This window comes from Carassius gibelio, chromosome B7, assembly GCF_023724105.1.
Source record: "Carassius gibelio isolate Cgi1373 ecotype wild population from Czech Republic chromosome B7, carGib1.2-hapl.c, whole genome shotgun sequence".
Taxonomy (NCBI): domain Eukaryota; kingdom Metazoa; phylum Chordata; class Actinopteri; order Cypriniformes; family Cyprinidae; genus Carassius; species Carassius gibelio.
This window is the reverse complement of record NC_068402.1, coordinates 4,375,224-4,383,847: the sequence shown is the minus strand read 5'-3', so window position 1 is coordinate 4,383,847 and position 8,624 is coordinate 4,375,224. Positions and strand designations below refer to the sequence as shown.

At 36.7% G+C, this 8,624-nt stretch overlaps 1 protein-coding gene and 4 non-coding genes across 5 annotated transcripts; 1 reads left to right on the top strand and 4 right to left on the bottom strand.

Moving 5' to 3' along the window:
- Nucleotides 1–1,041: 1,041 nt before the first annotated feature.
- Nucleotides 1,042–3,918, top strand: LOC127962705 (cornifelin homolog). Its single transcript, XM_052562354.1, has 4 exons — nt 1,042–1,200; nt 2,332–2,454; nt 2,574–2,734; nt 3,496–3,918. The coding sequence occupies exons 2-4, from the start codon at nt 2,343–2,345 to the stop codon at nt 3,703–3,705; spliced, it is 483 nt and encodes a 160-aa protein (XP_052418314.1). The 5' UTR covers nt 1,042–1,200; nt 2,332–2,342; the 3' UTR covers nt 3,706–3,918.
- Nucleotides 3,919–5,042: 1,124 nt separating this feature from the next.
- trnan-guu (transfer RNA asparagine (anticodon GUU)) lies at nt 5,043–5,116 on the bottom strand. Its single transcript has one exon. It is a non-coding gene; the product is annotated as a tRNA-Asn (tRNA).
- An 82-nt stretch (nt 5,117–5,198) lies between these two features.
- On the bottom strand, nt 5,199–5,276 carry trnak-cuu (transfer RNA lysine (anticodon CUU)). The gene has a single exon. It is a non-coding gene; the product is annotated as a tRNA-Lys (tRNA).
- Nucleotides 5,277–7,158: 1,882 nt separating this feature from the next.
- Nucleotides 7,159–7,232, bottom strand: trnan-guu (transfer RNA asparagine (anticodon GUU)). The gene has a single exon. It is a non-coding gene; the product is annotated as a tRNA-Asn (tRNA).
- A 75-nt stretch (nt 7,233–7,307) lies between these two features.
- Nucleotides 7,308–7,380, bottom strand: trnak-cuu (transfer RNA lysine (anticodon CUU)). The gene has a single exon. It is a non-coding gene; the product is annotated as a tRNA-Lys (tRNA).
- Nucleotides 7,381–8,624: the final 1,244 nt, after the last annotated feature.

The following is an 8,624-nucleotide window of genomic DNA, read 5'->3' as shown; positions in this document are numbered from 1 at the left end:
AAAATCATCAGGGTTATGCACTAATTGTTGAATATGGTTGTACGAAACTACCTGGGTTTTTATTCTAGATTAATGTTTGTTAATTGTCTTTCTTACCACAAACAAAACACTGAAGTCAGCCTCCTATATATTTTTCTCCTTTATTACCAACATAGGGAAATCATGTTTTGCTAACCACTTCTAAATAATACTGGCTATTTCATCAGTATGATTGAGTCAAACTATGTTCATGTGAGAGTGCATCATACACTCTAGATTCTCAAATCATCACATTTTTTGTATTGCTCAACTTTATAAAGAAGCTGAGTGCAGAGTTCATTTTACTGGATTGATTGGTCAACACTGCACTGTAAAACTGGTTTTGTTTGCTTTTGTTCATTAAACTAAACGCAGAGCTTTAGAACCTGATCCCAGGTTCAGATGTCATGGAAAACAAGACGTGCAAATGGAAATGCATTTAGCTAGCAGAGTTTAACTGAGCACATTTCAGAGTTTACGCTGTGCATTCAGCGAAGCTTTATTCTGCTCGCTGCTTCCAGACCGGTTTTATTCCTGGATGTATTACATAATAAGGGTTACAGCACAAATAAGATTCTGTAAAGGTTTATTAATACTATCATGCCACCTTTAACAAGTGGTTTATAACCGGGTTATTACAGGGAACTAACTATATACTCACTGCTATATATATATATTAATTTTTTTTTTTTTTTTTTTAAATTGTGAAAGCTAATTATATATATATAATTTTTTTTTTTTTTTTTCAAATTGTGAAAGCTAATATATATATATATATATATATATATATATATATATATATATATATATATATATATAATATACTAAAAAATGACAAAAGAACTACTAAAACTAATGAAAATAGAAGTTGTACATATGAAGGGGTAAAAAAGCCCTGAATCTAAAAGTGTAATGGTATCTCAAGGATACTAAAATGACGAATATGACTAATGAAATCCAGTGGGTGTTTTCTCTGCATTGATCACAATGGAAATACACCTGCTTTTCTGTGTTTAGTCTGCATTGATGTAGTGTGGGGTAGGGTTTGAGTGACGTCCTCATCTCTGTTGTACCCTCCTGTGGTCACAGACTGGCGCTCCACCTAAAGCGATGGCTTTTTTCAGTTCCTCCCTCTGCATCGACACACACACAACTTCACACCCTCAGGAGAGCAGGCTTCAGGCAAGTACACCGCGTGCTAGACTCGTTAAATAATATGCATCAGTCGCTTCTTCTGCAGTATTCAATTTCTGCACTGTTCCTAGATCTGAAGGATTTGATATATGATTATAAAAAAAATAAAAATCTGATGATTTAGGATTATCTTTTAAATGGATTTTAAACTGGTGGCACAGCAACAAATTTGTCTAGAAAAGTACGTTGGTGTTTTGTTACTCAAATTCTCGAGCATGTCGATTAAAATTTGCAAATGTAAATGACTTTAGTTGCACCTCTAGATTTGAAAAATCTTTTTCTCGCAATCTTCACTTTCAAATGCATTGAATTTCAAACTTTATTTTTATTTTTTCATCCATGAAACAAGATGCCAGAAGCAATTTACAAGTAAAATGAGTTGGAAAATATGAAAAACCAGTTCTCTGACATCACTTACATGCTTTCATTTCAAATTTGTTCTGTGGACACTGGTATATTTGCATGTGTCTCTGTGTGCTGGGCTGAGACTGGACCTGCAGGTGGAGAAGGCATTCTTCTTTTTCAGACCGGATCAGGTTTCACTGCCATCTAGGAGATGCTCGATCTTTGCAAACTCTTTTAACTGTCTTTTTTTTAAGTGATGCAATGCAAACGCTCTCTTTTCAGCTCAGGAAGTGCATAGACCTCAACCTAAGATACAGACTCAGAAAGGCTAAAAAAATAAAAAGTGCCTCACTTTTTAAGTCTAACATCTCCAGGTTGTGTGTGTGTGTGTGTGTGTGTGTGTGTGTGTGTGTGTGTGTGTGTGTGTGTACTTGTTTTTCTATTCTGGTGGGGACTTAAACCTGAATACACACAGACTCATGGGGACTCGTGTCACGGTGGGGACCTAAATTGAGGTCCCCACGGGTAAACAAGCTAATAAATTACACAGAATGAAGTTTCTTGAAAATCTAACAATGCAGAAAGTTTCCTGTGAGGGATAGGGTTAGGGGTAGGGTTGGTGAAGGGCGATAGAAGATACAGTCTGTACAGTATAAAAACCATTACACCTATGGAGAGTCCCCACAAGGATAGCTGACCAGACGTGTGTGTGTGTGTGTGTGTGTGTGTGGTGTTCACTCTGATTTGTCTGGATTTTTGAATGTGTTTTCTCAGGTCAGTTCATCATGGCACATACAGCTGTAAGTGTCCAGCCAGGGATGATGGTGAGCACGACTAACATGACTTCGACCCTGTGGAGCACCGGATTGTGTGACTGCTGTGATGACATAGGCATCTGTAAGTGTGGGGTGGAGAGAAGCGGGAAACATACACCACAGACTATTCTAATGTAATAATAAGAATAAACGTTGATTGAGGATGTGAGCTGTTGCACGCCATCTGTTTTCCTGTGGCAGGCTGCTGTGGGCTTTGGTGTCCATACTGCCTCATGTGTAGAACCAGTGAAGAATTTGGAGAGTGTCTGTGTCTCCCCCTGCTGGAGATATGCTTTGGTGGCATGTTGCATCCCATTACACTCTCAATGAGGAGCGCCATGAGAGAGAGATTCCACATTAAAGTAAATACAGCATCACTATACACTTAGTAACTGGTTTCTATTGTGATATGTTTTAAACTGTCATTTATGCCTGTGATGCAAAGCTGAATTTTCAGCATCTTCATTGTCACATGATCCTTCAGAAATCATTCTATGCTGATATAGTGCTAAAGAAACATTTATTATTATCATCATCAGTGTTGATAACAGCTGTGCTTCTTAAATTTTTTGTGGAAACCCCAATACATACACTATCCTGAACAGATTTTATTTTAAATGAAAAGATTTCTAGCGAAGTCTTTTCCGCTTTTGATGAATTTAATTTAATTTGACAGACAAGTGATTATAATAATAATAAAGTAAAAAAAATAAAATTTGGAATTCTAGTGGTACAGCTTTCGATTTGTTTAGGGACCTAGGTTAAAATACTAACTAAATATATATTTATAAACACAGTTCAACTACTATTTAAAATAAACACTGAATTCAGCATCTACATTTGAGGTTGGACTGTATTTAAGTTATAATGAAGAACAGCATATTTAAGTCTATTGGAGTAATGTTAACCACACACCTTATTTTGCCAACTGAAATTCCTCAAAAACTCAAATTCTCCTCCGGTTTAAGAACTACAAACTGATTTTTTTAGATGTTGCACGGCTCAGAAATAGTCCCAGGTTTGAATGGCCAATGCTTCCAAGGCCCTCCGCTTAATGACTACTCAGTTTCATGTTTTATTTGTTAGTTTGACTAGTTTTGCTGTTCTTTTGTCTTTGATGAAGGGCTCGATACAGGATGACTGCTGTACAGTGTTCTGCTGCTCTCTGTGCGTCTGGTGTCAGATGGCCAGAGAGCTGAAGGCTCGACGAAACCCTATGGTGGTCGTTAACACGGTTAACATGGTTCACCATCAGCCGCAAGCTTACAACCAGCCAACTCAATCCATCGATCCATCCTGCCAGCCTCTGAACCCCGGCAATCCTCCCTACTGACGGCCTCGGTGCATATGAGCACAGCTGCCTGGCTTTAACCTCAAACTCCCCAAAGAGCTAAATCTGCTGTTTTGTTGAAATTACAGGAAATCTGTCCAGATGTAATAGCTTACCTGTTTAACGATGCCACTATTTTTTACTAATCACATTTTTTACACATTTATCACTATTTTCTATAGACAAATTGTAGACAAAATGTAGTTATGAATATATATATATATATATATATATATATATATATATATATATATATTTAGAAAATAAATATTGGGTGTAGCTACACCTGTTTAAGTAAATAAATGATATTTCCTCATAAGACTGGGTATTTCTCATGTGTGCATCAACATTGTCATTTTCAGTATAACATGCTAAAAAAACAGACTTGTGGATGTCCAAGGTTAACATGACTGTGTGTGTGTGTGTGTGTGTGTGTGTGTGTGTGTGTGTGTGTGTGTGTGTGTGTGTGTGTGTGTGTGTGTGTGAGTGAGTGATTGGGCTGTTAGCTTGTGTTGTGTCAACACAGAACTCAGGTGGAGAGTTTAATGAGAGTAATAGGGGCTAATATGCAGAAAACAACTGATATGTAGCCAACATGTAATTGCAGTAACAAGCAAATCCTCTCAGCCACACATGGTGTTAAATAATAACACTCCCACTTATTATAGGAAAACTCTCCAAACAGTAAGATTATCCTTTTCATCTCCAGCATTTACTAATTATTACTGTGTACTCATCTGGCAAAGAGCACGGATGATAAAACAGCGACCAGTAACTGGTAGCCTAATATATATATTTTTTTTAATTAAAGCCATTAAGTTTTTAACTATTAACTATTTTTGTGTGAACTGTCCCTTTAAGGTAATATTTTATATCGTCCACTAGAGAGCGGTCATGTAACGCCAATAAATTTCTTGTATCAGGTATAGACTTTGAATTAAAATACGTTGTAGCTTATCTGACTTAAAATATAAGATATAAAAATAATTGTAGTATTACTCATTTTAAATAAATATTTTTAAATTAAAATATTGAGAAGGGACTTCATAATTTAATGTAAACTACAAAATCGTAACATACGAGGTAATAGGCACATTGGCCACCACTAGGCTTATTTCCATAGACAGTAAAAGCTTATTTCTCTATTGCGTGCGCAATTTTCAGGAATATTCATCATTCATTTCGAAAAACAACTTTCGTCCCTGGGTGCGACGACGATGACGTGTGTTGTGATTGTAGTCCATTTATTAGACTACTAGATGGCAGTCGTATAAAACAAACACATTTGTCTCTGTTGGTTCACACCGCTAGGTGGCAGTGATATGAAGCATAAAGACAGACGTCCCTGGGTGGGCTCGAACCACCAACCTTTCGGTTAACAGCCGAACGCGCTAACCGATTGCGCCACAGAGACGGCGTTGCACCCCTCGGTGACGTCATAGCGATTTATTCGTATGTTGTGTTCAAATAATAAAATGAAGAGCATAAGATGTCTGCGCCCAACGTGGGGCTCGAACCCACGACCCTAGATTAAGATTAAGAGTCTCATGCTCTACCGACTGAGATAGCCGGACTTGCGACACCGTTAATAAATGGTTAAAAGAAAAAAATAGACTCAAAATGCACACTTTACTGTTACTCAAATTTATTATATATAACGTACGTCTACATTTCTACTAATGCACTTAAACATCAAAATTAATGCTAGCGTTCATTATTCATATTAATTCAATTATTCCTAACTGAGACCCAGACATACAAACATAAATGAGAAAAGTTGTTAAAGGAAAAGTAATCTGTCCTAGCAGTGAAAAAATCTAGTAAAGATGAGATCTTTTATATCCTAATGTCGCCTTCACGTTTAACAAGTTACAGTAAATGCATAGACTACATCTCACCGCTACTTACAAATGTCGTACAATATAGTTCTCAAAACTTCTTCAATTACAGTCACGGATTAACAGTATTTTGTGTGTTAAACAACAATAAACTACCGGATAATATCAAAGTGATTAAAAACACCGTATTGGTGCAAGTGCAGACGATACAAACTGGTCTCAAAAGGGGTTTAAAGACAGCTAAAGCAGCAGCAAAGATGCATGCACTGAACTGAAGGATATGTTTCAGAGAAAGTGAACTATAAAACTATAAAAATAAAAAATAATAATTTAATTGTGCATTGTGCCAGTTAAAATGCATTTCCAAAAAAATTAAAAAAATACGAGAAGGGAGATTTATCTTGTAAACAACAAACACATGGTAACCATACTTGGTTAATTAATGCTATTATAGTTCCAGCAATCATTCTGACTGAAATCCAAAATCTGTTCATCCCTGGGTGGGCTCGAACCATCAATCCTTACGGTTAACAGCCCTTCTCTGGATCAGGATCGGCTGTTAATGCGAGATTGGACGACAGCCAATCACTGAGCTCGCGCTCCACTGCGAGATTGGATGATTTATGAATGAATGAAACGCCTTTAGTCTGTCTCCACTCCGTCTCGAATCGCGCTCACGGAAAGCGCTTGAGAAACGTCTCTTCCGTGGGTCTGTACGCTTTCAAGTTTTTTTTTTTTTTTTTGGCTCCAGCAAAAGACAGTATGACATCCACATTATGTGATTTGACATATTTTTACGTAGAAAAGCCGACAGCGCACAGCATAAACTTAAATAAATATTCATGTTTTTTTTTTTTACTTTTGAATGTTTAAAAAGAAACAGTTCATATCTGAGAGTGAAGACTGTGCAGTTTTTTAATTGTACACTTTATACAACATATGTAGTATTTTCTAAGTAATTACATGATAAACCTGTAACTGTAAAACTTATTTAATATTTGTTCGACTGTATTTGTCCTGTTGTTTGTAATTTAATTCTTTATTCTCAGTTGAATAAAAACATTAAAACAAGAATAATTAGACTGAGATTAATATTATTGCTGTGAAATAATCTTGAAAAATATTGTGAAATCTCTGAAATCCTGAAATGATATTTTGGTCATATCGCCCACCCCTAATTGGTCATATATGTTATGTCTCTTATTTCTTTCTAACAATCACTAATGCTAACTTAGCATCACATACATTTATTTAATTAATTTAAAGAATAATTTTGCATGAATAGCTCCACCAATCAAAGCTGTAATAGCTTGTTGATGAAACAGATTTGGCAAAGATCCACTGCATATTTGTGTTTGCACTGTGAAGAGTGACAAATGTTTTTATTTCAAATGTGTTATTGCAGAGTTCAGCGATGTAGCCAATCACAGACATAGAAGATCATTTCATTGGTTAAAGTAAGGGTGTGGGTTAGAGTTAGAGGTAAAGATTGGTTATAGCATTGCAGCATTTAAGAAGAATCAACTCACTGGTCGAAACTCTTTCTAATGAAATTTAATGGGCAAAACTTTGTTGAATCACACCGCTAGGTGGCAGTGATATGAAGCATAAAGACAGACGTCCCTGGGTGGGCTCGAACCACCAACCTTTCGGTTAACAGCCGAACGCGCTAACCGATTGCGCCACAGAGACGGCGTTGCGCCCCTTGGTGACGTCATAACCATTTATCAGTTATCTTGTGCCTCAAACTAAGAAATGAAAATACTGCGCCCAACGTGGGGCTCGAACCCACGACCCTGAGATTAAGAGTCTCATGCTCTACCGACTGAGCTAGCCGGGCTTGCAACATCGTTAATAAATGGTAAAAAAAAAAAAAAAAAATAGACTCCCAATGCACACTTTACTGTTACTCAAACGTATTATATATAACGTACGTCTACATTTCTACTAATGCACTTGAACATCCAAATTAATGCTAGCGTTCATTATTCATATTAATTCAATTATTCTTACCTGAGACCCAGACATACAAGCATAATTGAGAAAAGTTGTCAAAGGAAAAGTAAACTGTCCTAGCAGTGAAAAAATCTAGTAAAGATGAGATCTTTTATATCTTAATGTCACAGTCGCCTACACATTTAACAAGTTACAGCAATTATAGGCTACACCTCACCGCTACTTTCAAATGTCGTACAATATAGTTCTCAAAACTTCAATTACAGTCACGGATTAACAGTATTTTGTGGGTTAAACAACAATAAACCCCTCTAGAACCTTCCCTGCCAATCAGATGTTTTTAAGTTGTAAAATCACCATAAATTTCGCCCTGCAGACAATGGCATTTAAGAAAGAATCAACTATCAAAATAAAATAAATAAAAAATTAATTGTCCATCGTGCCAGTTAAAATGCATTTCCAAAAAAAAGAAAGAAAAAAAAACGAAAAGGGAGATTTATCTTGTAAACAACAAACACGTGGTAACCATACTTACCATACTATCCATAGTCCGTCTCTGGATCAGGATCGGCTGTTAATGCGAGACTGGACGACAGCCAATCACTGAGCTCGCGCTCCACTGCGAGATTGGATGAGTTATGAATGAATGAAACGCCTTTAGTCTGTCTCCACTCCGTCTCGAATCGCGCTCACGGAAAGCGCTTGAGAAACGTCTCTTCCGTGGGTCTGTACGCTTTCAAGTTTTTTTTTTTTTTTTTGGCTCCAGCAAAAGACAGTATGACATCCACATTATGTGATTTGACATATTTTTACGTAGAAAGGCCTACAGCGCACAGCATAAACTTAAATAAATATTCATGTTTTTGTATAACTTTTGAAAGTTTAAAAAGAAACAGTGCTATTTTTGGACCAAAATGTATTTTCGATGCTTCAAAAAATTCCAACGGACCCTCTGATGTCACATGGACTACTTTGATGATGTTTTTCTTACCTTTCTGGACATGGACAGTATACCGTACACACAGCTTCAATGGAGGGACTGAGAGCTCTCGGACTAAATCTAAAATATCTCAAACTGTGTTCCGAAGATAAAAGGAGGCCTTACATGTTTGGAACAGCATAAGGGTG

Coding starts and splice junctions, on each gene's coding strand:
- LOC127962705 (XM_052562354.1), top strand. CDS start 2,343: ATGGCACATACAGCTGTAAGTGTCCAGCCAGGGATGATGGTGAGCACG. Junction 2,455..2,573: donor CTGTGATGACATAGGCATCT/GTAAGTGTGGGG, acceptor TTCCTGTGGCAG/GCTGCTGTGGGCTTTGGTGT. Junction 2,735..3,495: donor GAGAGAGATTCCACATTAAA/GTAAATACAGCA, acceptor TCTTTGATGAAG/GGCTCGATACAGGATGACTG.